This window comes from Microcaecilia unicolor, chromosome 3 (genome assembly GCF_901765095.1).
Source record: "Microcaecilia unicolor chromosome 3, aMicUni1.1, whole genome shotgun sequence".
Lineage (NCBI taxonomy): Eukaryota > Metazoa > Chordata > Amphibia > Gymnophiona > Siphonopidae > Microcaecilia > Microcaecilia unicolor.
Window position 1 is genome coordinate 15,118,531 of NC_044033.1, and position 12,877 is coordinate 15,131,407.

The 12,877-nt window shown below is 47.6% G+C and overlaps 1 protein-coding gene across 1 annotated transcript in view; it reads right to left on the reverse strand.

Annotated features, from left to right (window-relative positions):
- Positions 1–7,378: 7,378 nt before the first annotated feature.
- Positions 7,379–12,877, reverse strand: part of KCNK17 (potassium two pore domain channel subfamily K member 17) — a 64,933-nt gene continuing 59,434 nt past the window's right edge. The window contains exon 5 of the mRNA XM_030199258.1: positions 7,379–7,967. Within this exon, the coding sequence (XP_030055118.1) occupies positions 7,684–7,967 (284 nt within the window). The 3' untranslated portion in view covers positions 7,379–7,683. The remainder of the gene's footprint in view (positions 7,968–12,877) is intronic.

The window sequence follows — 12,877 nt, forward strand, 5'->3', positions numbered from 1 at the left end:
TTAAAAGTATTTCCATGTAATTTTATTGAGTTTTCCCCTGGTCTTTGTATTTTATGAATGAGTGAAAAATCGATTCACCTCCACCCACTCCATAACACTCAGGATTTTGCAGACCTCAATCGTGTCCCGTTCCCCCACCACCACCACCACCAGCACCACCAGCCATCTCTTTCCAAGCTGAAGAGCCCTAACCTCTTTAGCCTTTCCTCATACGAGAGGAGTTTCATCCCCTCTATCATTCTGGTCACTCTTCTTTGAACCTTTTCTAATTCTGCTATATCTTATTTTGAGATATGGTGACCTGAATTGATTACAATACTCAAGGTGAGGTTGCACCATGGAATGATATAGAGGTATTATAATATTTTTGGTCTTATTTTGCATCCTTCTCCTAATAATTCCTAGCATCCTGTTTGCTTTTTTGGCTGTCGCCGCATACTAGGCATAAGATTTCAGCGTATTGTCTACAATGAGATCTAGGTCTTTTTCTTGGGTGCTGACTCCTAAAGTGGGCCCTAGCATCAGATAACTATGATTTGGATTATTCTTCTCAGTGTGCATCACTTTGCATTTGTCTACATTAAATTTCATCTGCCATTTGGATGCCCAGTCTTTCAGTTTCTTAAGGTATTTCTGCAAATTTCCCAGCCCAAATGCATTTCGACAACTTTGAATAGTTTTGTCAGAGGGGACAGGGCCTGGTGGTCCTTGAGTATGCACAGATACTCAAGGACTTGAACTTGCTCTGATGTCTTACATAGGCAAGCTACTTACTAATAATAGATCTGTAATTTCATTTTTTTAGTTGTATCACAACTCTGGGGTGTATACCATCTAGTCCAGGTGATTTGCTTCTAGTTAGTCTGTCAGTTTGTCCTATTACATCTTCCAGGATCACAGAGATTTGACTCAGTTCCTCATTTAGCTGTAATTTCTGGCATGGGTATCTCCCTCCATATCTTCTTCAGTGAAGAGCAAAGCAAGAATTCATTTAGAGGGGCATTTTTGATATGATGTTTAAATCCGGCACCAATTCAAAATGTCTGTCAATAGTTCAAACAGTGACCTTGCAAGACTTCTGCAGAAGTCTCGTGAGGCCACTGCTTGAACTCTCAGCAGTCATTTTGAAGTGGCGCCAGGAGCAAGAGAGTCTGCAGACGTGCCAGGCAGGAAAGAGGGGTCTCTTTCCTGCCCCACACAGGCTTATTTTCGAAAGAGGATGCCCATCTTTCGACACAAATCGGAAGATGAGCGTCCCTCGCCCAGGGTGGCCCAAATCGGCATAATCGAAAGACGATTTTGGGCGTCCCCAACTGCTTTCCGTCGCAGGGACGACCAAAGTTCCCGGGGGTGTGTTGGTGAAGACAGGACTTAGGCGTGCCTAGCATCAGCGTCCTCGACCCATAATCGAAAAAAGAAGGGCGTCCCTGATGAGCACTTGGATGACTTTACTTGTTCCTTTGTAACGACCAAGCCACGAAAAGGTGCCTGAACTGACCAGATGACCACCAGAGGGAATCGGGGATGACCTCCCGACTCCCCCAGTGGTCACTAACCCCCTCCCACCCTCAAAAAATTATTTAAAAATATATTTGCCAGCCTCAAATGTCATACTCAGGTCCATCACAGCAGTATGCAGGTCCCTGGAGCAGTTTTAGTGGGTGCAATGCACTTCAGGCAGGCAGACACAGGCCCATACCTCCCCTATCTTTTACGTTTGTGGAGGAAACAGCGAGCCTTCCAAAACCCACCAGAAACCCACTGTACCTACATCTAGGTGCCCCCCTTCACCCATAAGGGCTATGGTAGTGGTGTATAGTTGTGGGTAGTGGGTTTTGGGGGGCTCAGCACACACGGTAAGGGAGCTATGCACCTGGGAGCAATTTCTGAAGTCCACTACAGTGCCCCCTAGGGTGCCCGGTTGGTGTCCTGGCATGTCAGGGGGACCAGTGCACTCTGAATGCTGGCTCCTCCCATGACCAAAGGGCTTGCATTTGGTCGTTTCTGAGATGGGCGTCCTTAGTTTCCATTATCGCCGAAAATCAGAAACAACCAAGTCTAAGGACGACCATCTCTAAGGTCGACCTAAATTTCCAGATTTGGGCGTCCACAACTGTATTATTGAAATGAAAGATGGACGTCCATCTTGCTTCGATAATAGGGGTTTCCCCGCCCCGTCACAGGATGTCCTGCGATGACGTCCTCAAAAAAACTTGGGCATCCCTTTCAATTATGCCCCTCAAAAGAGGTCAACAGACCACCAGGGCATGTTTCAGTCACTGACAGAATAACTGATCCACATATACAGTAAAAATGTATTTTATTATATTTATAAAAAAAACCCATACAATATAAAAACTCCAACCCCTGAATATTAAACAACTCAGTTATTTACTCCTCAGTGATTTGGTAGCAGAGAGTGCTGTGTGGATAGGACACTCTCTGTTTGTGAATTCAGGTAACCCAGACTTCTAGCTGTGGAAGGTTCTAGTCCTTAGCAATTCAGGGTTGAATATTTCAGTCTGAATTGAAATTCAGGTTCCCAGAGCCTATTGGGAACAAGAAATTCCTGCCAGTCTCTTATAAGAAGCCAGGGGTCAGGCTGAAGCTTCTGGTACAATAGCCCTCACAAAAACAACTGCCAATCAGAGACTAAGGCCCCATCATTGAACTGTCAGAAAAGCCATCTTGGAAAGTTAACTTGTAAAACCAATGCCGCCTCCTTTTTCATGCCTCAGATGTTGTTGTTTTTGGTTTGGGGCCCTTGAGGAACTGTTGGTCCCCTCAAAGCAACTTCCATATTGAGGTATTTTCAAATTGTGTGAAGGTGTCTGAGCCTCGAAAACCATCTCTCAGTCCAAGAACCCTCTTGATGGAAAACCCTGCAACTGTACAAGACCAGACGTGCGAATGACAGACGACACCACAGGCAGGATCGGGAAGTGCAGGGCCTGACACAGATCACCAGCTGATGCCCGGGGCCTGGGGAGCAGTGTTGCCAGGTGGGCGGTTTTACCGCCCAATTGGGCGGTTTTCCGTGACCCGCCGCGGGAAATTTTTGCCCGCGGCGGGTTGCGGTTTTTTGGGCTGTTTTTGGGCTTCAGGGCGGTTTTTTCGGCCGCGGGGGGGCGGGGTTAGTGACGTTTTTGGGCAGGGTTAGTGACGTTTTGGGCGGGGTTAGTGACGTGGGAGGCGGGGGCGATGACGTAGGAGGCGGGGCCGATGACGTGGGAGGCGGGGCCGATGACGGGGAGGCGGGGCCGGTGACGTGGGAGGTGGGGCCGATGACGGGGAGGCGGGGCCGGTGACGTGGGAGGCGGGGTTGATGACGGCGGGGGCGGGGGTGATGACGCGGGGGTGGGGGTGTCAGGGGCGGGGTTTGTGTTTGGGCGGGTTTTGGGCTGTTTTTTGGGCTGGATTGGGCTGGAAAAAAATTTTCCACCTGGCAACCCTGCTGGGGAGAGAGCTTGGAAACCACGATTTAGTTCAGTTACAGGACTCAGCCCTGCTTTTTCACTGCTTTCATGACATTTTAAGACTGTATTACATTTATTTTGGCATAGAATCTAAAAACTAATGTCCCATATACTATTAATGCTCATCACATTGTACCCAAAATACAATTATCATGATTATATTATTTTTTTTAAAATAAAAACTAACATGTAAAAGTTTGTATATACAAATCTAGATAGTGGTATTTATAAACACTTCTCAGAAGCTAGAAGATCTCAGCCATGAACCTGACAAGCGCAGGCCCCACGTTGTTCCAGAACCCTAATTTCTTAATTACAGCAAGGGCAGGCTTTCAAGCTACTGCAGACAGGTGAGTTTTAAACCACCCTGCTCCAGTGGAAACAAATCAGGACGTTACGAAGCTTCTCCTACAGTCAGGGCCGAGAGATTGGGCCAGGCCCGGGTAACGCCGCCCCTGGAGCCACGCCCCCGCCGCTCCCCCCTCCACTCCCCCCCCCCGAGGTCACCACCACTCCCCTTCCACTCCCCCAAGGTCGCCGCAGCCACCGCTCCCCCCTCCCCCCCCCGGTCGCCGCCACTGCTCTCTCCTCTGTCCGCCACTGGGCCGGGCCCCCTGCATTGAAATCGCAGCGCCTCTCACCTCCATGAAAGCAGCGCTGCAGGCAGCAGAACGCCTCCCTTCAACCCTCCTTCCTTCCTTGTGTCCCGCCCTCGCGGAAGTTATGACAGATGAGGGTGGAACACAGGGAGGGAAGGCGGCCCGAAGGGAGGCGTTCTGCTGCCTGCAGCGCTGCTTTCACGGAGGTGAGACTGCGATTTCAATGCAGGGGGCAGACGGTCGACGACGGAGGGCAGGTGGGACTGCGGCGGGCCCGGGAAATTTTGTCCCCCTTGCCCCCCCCCCCTCGGCGGCTATGCCTACAGTGGAGAGTGCTGAACTTTTAACGCTGATAAATTTCCACACCAGTGGTGTCTGCACTCATGTGCTCTTTTCTTACTGTACCGAAGAAACTAGGTGAGAAGCAAAACGAGCACATGGTGCGCCGAAAAGCGGGTTGCGCTAGCGTAGGCCTGTGTTTTGGGCGGGTGTAGCTCCATTTTTCAGCTTACTGGAAAATAAGGTCTTTTTAAAAATTTTGCCGAAAATGGACATGCGGCAAAATAAAAATTGGCGTGCGTCCATTTTTTGGTCCAAGACCTTACCGCCACCCATTGACTTAGCGGTAAGGTCTCACACGGTAACCGTGTGGTAATCATCTACATGCGTAGAATGACAATTACCGCCTGGTTTCCGCCACACGTAGGAAAATAAAAATGATTTTCCGGCGATCGTAGCGGATGTGCGTAAAAACCAAAATTATCGCCCGGGCCATTCGGTAACTCCAAATTGCGGTGCATAGGACGCGTGTACACACCTACGTGGCATAGTAAAAGAGCGCCTAAAAGCATATAAGAACCCAATTGAAGATTCAATCCCCCCCCCCCCAGTTATAAGAATTATCTATCACCCCATCTCCATTTCCTCAAGGAGGCACTCTGAACCCTCTTACTGCACTGACCTGAGACAGTGGCTCTCAATCTATGGATGCTGGCCTGGTTTTCAGTGACGTAGCAAGGGCGGGGCGGTGGGGGCGGTCCGCCCCGCCCGGGTGTCCACGGATGGGGGGGTGGTGCTCTGCTAGCGAGTCCCTACCAGCTCCATCCACCTGGCAGCTGTGTGGTGCGGCGCCTCGCGTCTGCGCTGCTGTAAGAGAAGAAAATCGCCTCATCGGCCCTTCTCTCACTCTGTCCCGCCCTCGAGGAAATAGGACGTTACATCAGAGGGCGGGACAGACACTGTGAGGGAAGGGCCGACGAGGCGATTTTCTTCTTTTACAGCAGCACAGAGTCGCGCAAGGCGCCAGGTGGACAAAGCTAGTAGACAGGTGGGGACTGGGTCAGAGTGGGGGGTTGCCATGTTGCCCTGCAGCCGGGGGGGGGGGGGGGGGTACGCACAGCAGCGATCCGCCCCGGATGGCAGTGAACCACAGAACGCCACTGCTGGTTTTCAGCATTTCCCCAGTGCATACGTATGAAGGCACTGCATGCCAATCTAGCTCATACATAGCCATTAAGGATATGCTAAAAACCCAACTGGTTGCATTGTCCCTGAAGATTGGGTTGACATCATTACAGATATGCAGGTTTTTCTTTTAGACCACAAAACGGATGATGTGAGTTCTATTTGATTTCTGAAATGCCATCATAAGGTCCTTTCGGACAGCCCCGTTGCCATCCTGCACACCACGAATTCTACCCACATCTGGCTGGAACAGTGCTGCACAAGTTCTAGTGCATTGGCCAAGCAAGCCACCTCTGGGGGAGATCTTTACAACACAAAATTTGAGCAGAGTTCTCCACCCTTCTAAAATTCTGCTTTAGGGGTGGGGGACATACATGACACAGCTGCAATGGCACTGGCCTGCACAGTCCGAAAAGAAGAGGCCCTAGCCACCAGTTCCAGTCTTCATAGTGGTGAGGTTGGTCGTAGTAGCCAGCATGGAGGAGGAAGCAGTGGGGGTGCAGCCTGAAAGAGAGCGAAAAACAAACCAGAAGAAGGGAGAGGGGAGACAGAAAGAGCTGGGGTTCTGAGTGGAGGAGTAGGGAGCAGAGAGAAAGAGAGCAGGGTATGGGGGACAAGCTTGAGGAGGGCAGTGAGGGAGAGAGAGAAAGCTGGGGGTGGAAGGGACTGGGGAGAACATGAAAACCTGGGAGGGGGGGTGGGAGCAGTAAGAGAGAGTTTGGAGAGGCTGAGCTTGGTGGATTTCAATATCAATGTAGTGTTTCTTGAACGCTATTTCCCCTAGAAAGAGTTTAACACAATATTCAATGGAAAAATCCATCAGAAAAGTAACAATACAAATAAATCAATAAAAGTATAAAATACAGAGAAAAATAGAAAGTTAACAACCTCATCAAGCAAAGTCAGCAACATAGTAGTTATGACTGATCAAAAAAAAACTAGGTCTTGCGTATTTTTTCCTAAATTTCTGGTAGTTTTGTTCAATCCTGACATGAAAAAGAAGTGAATTCCAAAAAGACACTCTGATAACTGAAAATATAGTATTAACTACTTTCAGAAAGTGCACTTTTTTAAAAAAGTAAGAGGATGGAGAGTCAATTGGTCACACAAATGTGATGAAAATCCAAACAATGTCATAGAAGCTGTATTTTTCATTAACTCATAAATAGAACCATAGATAATCCGAAATAGCAGACAATATAGTGCAAGAGAACGCAGGAGGCAGACGCAGGGCAGTGGCGTTCCTAGCTTGGATTGCACCCGGGGCGGATCACCGATGCGCCCCCCCCCCCCCGCAAAATTACACCTTTCCCCCCCTGGCGAAATGACCCCCCCAGGGTGCACACCGCTGGGGGGGGGGGTGTGCCGCGGCGCGCGCCTGTGGCCTCCGACTTCGCTAACTTCGCTCGTTCGCTGCAGCTCCCTCTGCCCCGGAACAGGAAGTAACCTGTTCTGGGGCAGAGGGAGCTGCAGCGAACAAGCGAAGTCGAAACCCACAGGCGCGCGCCGCAGCACCCCCCAGCGGCATGCACCCGGGGCGGACCGCCCCCACCGCCCCCCCTTGGTACGCCACTGACGCAGGTGCAAACATTTCCACAGGACATTTGAAAATGTTATGTTTAGTGCTGGCAGACAGCAGTTTCGGTTCCAGCCTTCCCAGATTATTATTTTTTTTTTTGTTACATTTGTACCCTGCGCTTTCCCACTCATGGCAGGCTCAATGCGGCTTACATGGGGCAATGGAGGGTTAAGTGACTTGCCCAGAGTCAGAAGAAGCTGCCTGTGCCTGAAGTGGGAATCCAACTCAGTTCCTCAGGACCAAAGTCCACCACCCTAACCTCTAGGCCACTCCTCCACTCAACCAGCAGCTGCCGTATACCATAGTCTGAGAGGATGTGGCATGAGCCATCAAGGCAAAGCAGAGGCGGCTAAACCCACTGATCCTTTCATAAAATCCAGCATTTCCACACAAGAAGCTTTGCGTTCCTAGTCTAACTCCACGTCATCCTGAGATTCTGATCCAATCCTGCTTTTTCCTGTTCTTGTCTCAGCACAGTATCAGACTGCCATGAGGTGAGGTGGTAGAAGGGAGAGAAATGAAAATACAGGATAAGAATCATGTTTCTTGTGGTGATGGACAGAGCTCAGTCATCGATCTCCGGCTTCACGTCCTCACTGTTGCTGGACATTTCCACCTTCTCGGTGGGCTCCTGCAGGACTGGCTGCAGGTTGCTGTCTTGGGAGGAGTCCGACAGTTCTTCCGTCTCTTTCCTGGTCCTTATCCCGCAGCACTGGCAGATATCATCACAGTCCTTCAGAAACCTGATGCAGAGATCGATGAGCAAAGCCAGCCAAGCCATCCCGAAGAGGATCCAGAGAGCTACCACGTTCTTGTACCATGGTGGGTAGTACTGGTCCGGGTTTATACCTGCAGACAGAGTGAGCAGAGGACTCAGAAAAAGGGAAGCGGCTGTTATTCTATTCATTTACATTTCCTCAAATATTTACTTCTTATTCTTCCAAGCCAACAGCTGTAAAAAAAAAAAAAAAAATATATATATATATATATATATATATATATATATATACATAGTAACATAGTAGATGACGGCAGAAAAAGACCTGCACGGTCCATCCAGTCTGCCCAACAAGACAACTCATGTGTGCTACTTTTGTGTATACCCTACTTTGATTTGTACCTGTGCTCTTCAAGGCACAGACCGTATAAGTCTGCCCAGCACTAGCCCCGCCTCCCAACCACCAGCCCCGCCTCTCACCACCGGCTCTGGCACAGACCGTATAAGTCTGCCCAGCACTATCCCCGCCTCCCAGCCACTGGCTCTGGCACAGACCGTATAAGTCTGCCCCGCACTATCCCCGCCTCTATACGTAAAAGTTTGAAAACTTCTGCCCCTCCGGGGACAAAATAACTCTCCAAAAAACAGAGCAGGACCAAATTTGGCATGGGGGAAAAACATGGAAAAGTCACAACACGTTCGAACATGAGCCAGGTCAGACTACAGGTTCCAGATAATAAAGTCTCCCTCCCCCTCCAAAAAAAAAAGGTCCAATACATTTCTATGGGAGAAGAAGTTATAGCACCTGAAGCATAGAAACATTATTTATCCATTCCTACCCTAGCTGGGATAATATTTAACCATCTCTCTGACCTCATGAGCACCTTTCTTTAAATTAATCACCTTATTCTCTAACTCCTGTCACTCTCTTACCTATCTATATGTTCCATATGTGCTTATACCCTACACTGTCAATTAAAATGTTCTATTACGTATTGTGTTGACTTGGTAAGTACTATACTATGCCATACTTTGTATTGTTATTTTAATATTTTGACTGCTGTAATTGTCTATTGCTCATGTTTGATCTATTCTTACTCTACACCGCCTTGAGTGAATTCCTTCAAAAAGGCAGTAAATAAATCCTAACAAATAAAATAAATAAACAAATAAACTGACATACTGAAACACAGCAGTTAGGTAATTGCTCCAGTCAAACTGCCCACCCCTTCTCCATTTGGACAGGAAGAAGGGAAGGGAAGGGACTGACAGTGAAATGTCAACAGGAACTAGGAAGCCAAACAAATCTGTTAACACAATAATTAATAACATAGTAACATAGTAGATGACGGCAGAAAAGGACCTGCACGGTCCATCCAGTCTGCCCAACAAGATAAATTCACGTGTGCTAGACGCGAGAAGACACTTACATCTATCTACCTGGTCACGTCAGTTGATGCTTCCTTTCCTTTACAGAATAGGCACCTCATGGGCACCTCCAGGGTAGTGTCCAGGGGTGTAGCCAGACTTTGGTGAGAGGGGGGTCCAGAGCCCGACGTGAGGGGGCACATTTTAGCCCCCCCCCCCCCCAGCGCCACCAAAATTAATAAAAAGTGATTTCAATTACCCCAATGGTACAGTCATTGGGTATATGACTCATTTGGACATGCTAGGTAGACACATTTTTTAGATGCCATAAATGATTACCTCCACAGCCAGAGGAGAAACTACTTTAGATCCAGTGTTTATTGGGGTAATGGTGATCATAATGCAATCAAATCTGTCATCACTGAAAGTGGGGACGCTATAGAACGCTTACTGAGATCTGTTTTTAGACAGACTATGATAAAAATGAGGAATTTAGTAGACAAAATGTAAAGGAGTAGTTGGTAGGGTCAATAGTTTCCATGAGTTGTGAACATTATTTTTTTTTTAATTTGGAATTCCAGATAAAATATATTCCACGCATTAAAAAAAGATTGAAAGAAGGTCAACCAACGGCCAGTGTGGTTTAATGATGAGGTGGAAGAGACAGTGAAAACCAAAAAGCCACCTTTCAGAAAAGAGAAAACAGATCCTATTGAGGGTGAGCACCATCGTTGACAGTAATAAGACAGGGCCTACAGAAACAAGAACTAGACTGGGCTGCCGTACAACCAAAGAATAAAAGGAGCAGTGAAAAAGGTGCCGGTACTGAAATGCCGGGTCACCCTTCAGGGGTGGGGTGATCACTGAGGGACCCACCTCACAATAGCCAGGCCCCCTGCAAGCAGTCACAGAATCTATGACAAGGCAGAATTGGTGTGTAGAGCCTGAGCTCTTTCATTAAAACTTGGGTTCTATGGGTCAATTTTAGCAGACAATGGAAAATGTGCCGAAACTCAATGCTAGACCACCCTTCAGAGGTGGGGTGATCACTGAGGGACCCACCCCACAACAGCCAGGCCCCCTGCAAGCAGTCACAGAATCTATGACAAGGCAGAATTGGTGTGTAGAGCCTGAGCTCTTTCATTAAAACTTGGGTTCTATGGGTCAATTTTAGCAGACAATGGAAAATGTGCCGAAACTCAATGCTAGACCACCCTTCAGAGGTGGGGTGATCACTGAGGGACCCACCCCACAACAGCCAGGCCCCCTGCAAGCAGTCACAGAATCTATGACAAGGCAGAATTGGTGTGTAGAGCCTGAGCTCTTTCATTAAAACTTGGGTTCTATGGGTCAATTTTAGCAGACAATGGAAAATGTGCCGAAACTCAATGCTAGACCACCCTTCAGAGGTGGGGTGATCACTGAGGGACCCACCCCACAACAGCCAGGCCCCCTGCAAGCAGTCACAGAATCTATGACAAGGCAGAATTGGTGTGTAGAGCCTGAGCTCTTTCATTAAAACTTGGGTTCTATGGGTCAATTTTAGCAGACAATGGAAAAGATGCCGATACTCAATGCTAGGCCACCTTTCAGGGGTGCGGTGTTCACTGAGGGACCCACCCCACAGTAGCCAAGCCCCCTGTAACCGGTCACAGAATCTATGACAAGGCAGAATTGGTGTGTAAAGCCTGAGCTCTTTCATTAAAACTTGGGTTGTATGGGTCAATTTTAGCAGACAAAGGAAAAGGTGCCGGTACTCAGTACCCCCAAGTACCCCCTCAAAAAAAGCCCTGAAAAGGAGTGTTCAGAGAGGATAAGAAAATAACAGAAAAAGCTAAACAATTTCTTTGCCTCAGTCTTTGGGTAAATGTTAGCCTCTAGTTTACAGAATTAATGCAAAGTGATAGTTGGGTCGGGAGCCCTAGCCTGCTGCACACGCCGGAGAATTTAAATGATTTTTTTTTCTATTTTAGTGGGTGTTAGATAAGGGAAAGGGGGGGGGGGTTATAGCATTGGGTTTAGGATGTCCCGTCCATCGTCCCTGGGGGTTTATCAGAGACCAGGCCCCCAGGGGCACAGATGGGGGGGAGAATGTAACCAGGAGAGAGGGGAGACCACATAATTCACATAGAACCAATATTTAGAAGTTTATTTGGCTTTTCGTTCCTCATAGTTGGAGTTTAATCTAATGGGACTTTAGTACCACTGACAGTTTTTGTTGCAAAGGTTCAAAGTAACTGGGGGAGGGGGGAGAGGGAGGAGGGTGGGTTAAGGGAGAAAATTATAAAAGTTTCTCGATACTGCTTCGAACTCTGATGTTAATTTATCGTTGAGTTGATATGTGTAAGGTATGCAATGTAAGTAGTATCACTGTCATTTTGTGGTAGCATCAATAAAACTGTTTGAATATAGGATGGGGGGGGGGGGAGAAAATTGTTAAATAACTTTGATGACAGAAGCTTAGGATTTATACACTTTAGTACATTTTGTCAGTTTAATCATCAAATGTTGAATTTCGTGCTTCTGTATAACATGCTGAATCATTAATAAAAATTGTTGAAACGCAATGCAAAGTGATAGTCCATATTAGAAAATAATCCCAACTAGAAGTAGAGTGTCCTGGGTTCTTGGGAGTCACCACCCTAGAAAAAGATCTTGGCACTCACATTTTCAGCCCAGGGTGTCTTGGCCTGCTAGAAAAACAAACCGAATGTTCAAAAAAGAAATGGAGAACAACAGTGAGAATATCATTATGCCATTATGTGAGATTCTGGCCATCCAGTCTCAAAAAGGACTTAGCAGAACTAGAAAATGTTCAGAGAAGGGTGACAAGAAAGATAAAGGGGATTGAACACCTCCTTTACGGCTAAACTGGTTAGGGCTCTTCAGTTTAGAGAAGGCCGAGGGGAGTGTGATAGAGAGTATAGGACGACACTACTATTACTACTTATCATTTCTAAAGCGCTACTAGACATACGCAGCGCTGTACACTTGAATATGAAGAGACAGTCCCTGCTCGACAGAGCTTACAATCCAATTAGGACAGACAGACAGGACAAACAAGAGATAAGGGGATATTAAAGTGAGGATGATAAAATAAGTGTTCTGAATAAGTGAACAAGGGTTAGGAGTTAAAAGCAGCATCAAAAAGGTGGGCTTTTAGCTTAGATTTGAAGACGGCCAGAGATGGAGCTTGACGTACCGGCTCAGGAAGTCTCCCTTAAGCAGCCTGGCCTGGGATGCTCATCCAGGAGGGAGTGGTTCAGCTGGGAAAAATAAAAGACCAGGGCTAAGAAAAGACAGAGGGGCCCAGAGCAGGAAGAAATAGATCTCCAGAATACTGAATACACAATTTAAGAGGCCAGAGGGGTAACCCTGAGGTAGGAAAATGATTTTGTACTTTGCTAGAACTTACACACAACAGTGACTTTTCTGTGGTGTGGCAGGAGCCAGACCCTCTTTGTTATTGAGCTCTAAATTACTTGTATATCCCCTCGAGAGACGCATAGCCAGGTTTTGATGTTAGGGGAAGTAGACCTTTTGCAAAATAAGCGTCAATGTGAAGCAGAAGGGTTGATCCAAAATCTGTTTGGGGGAGCAGCTCCTCCCCTTGCACTCCGCCTACCTACGTCTCTGCCCTTGAGCTAACAACCTGTGAGAGGAACAGGTTTCT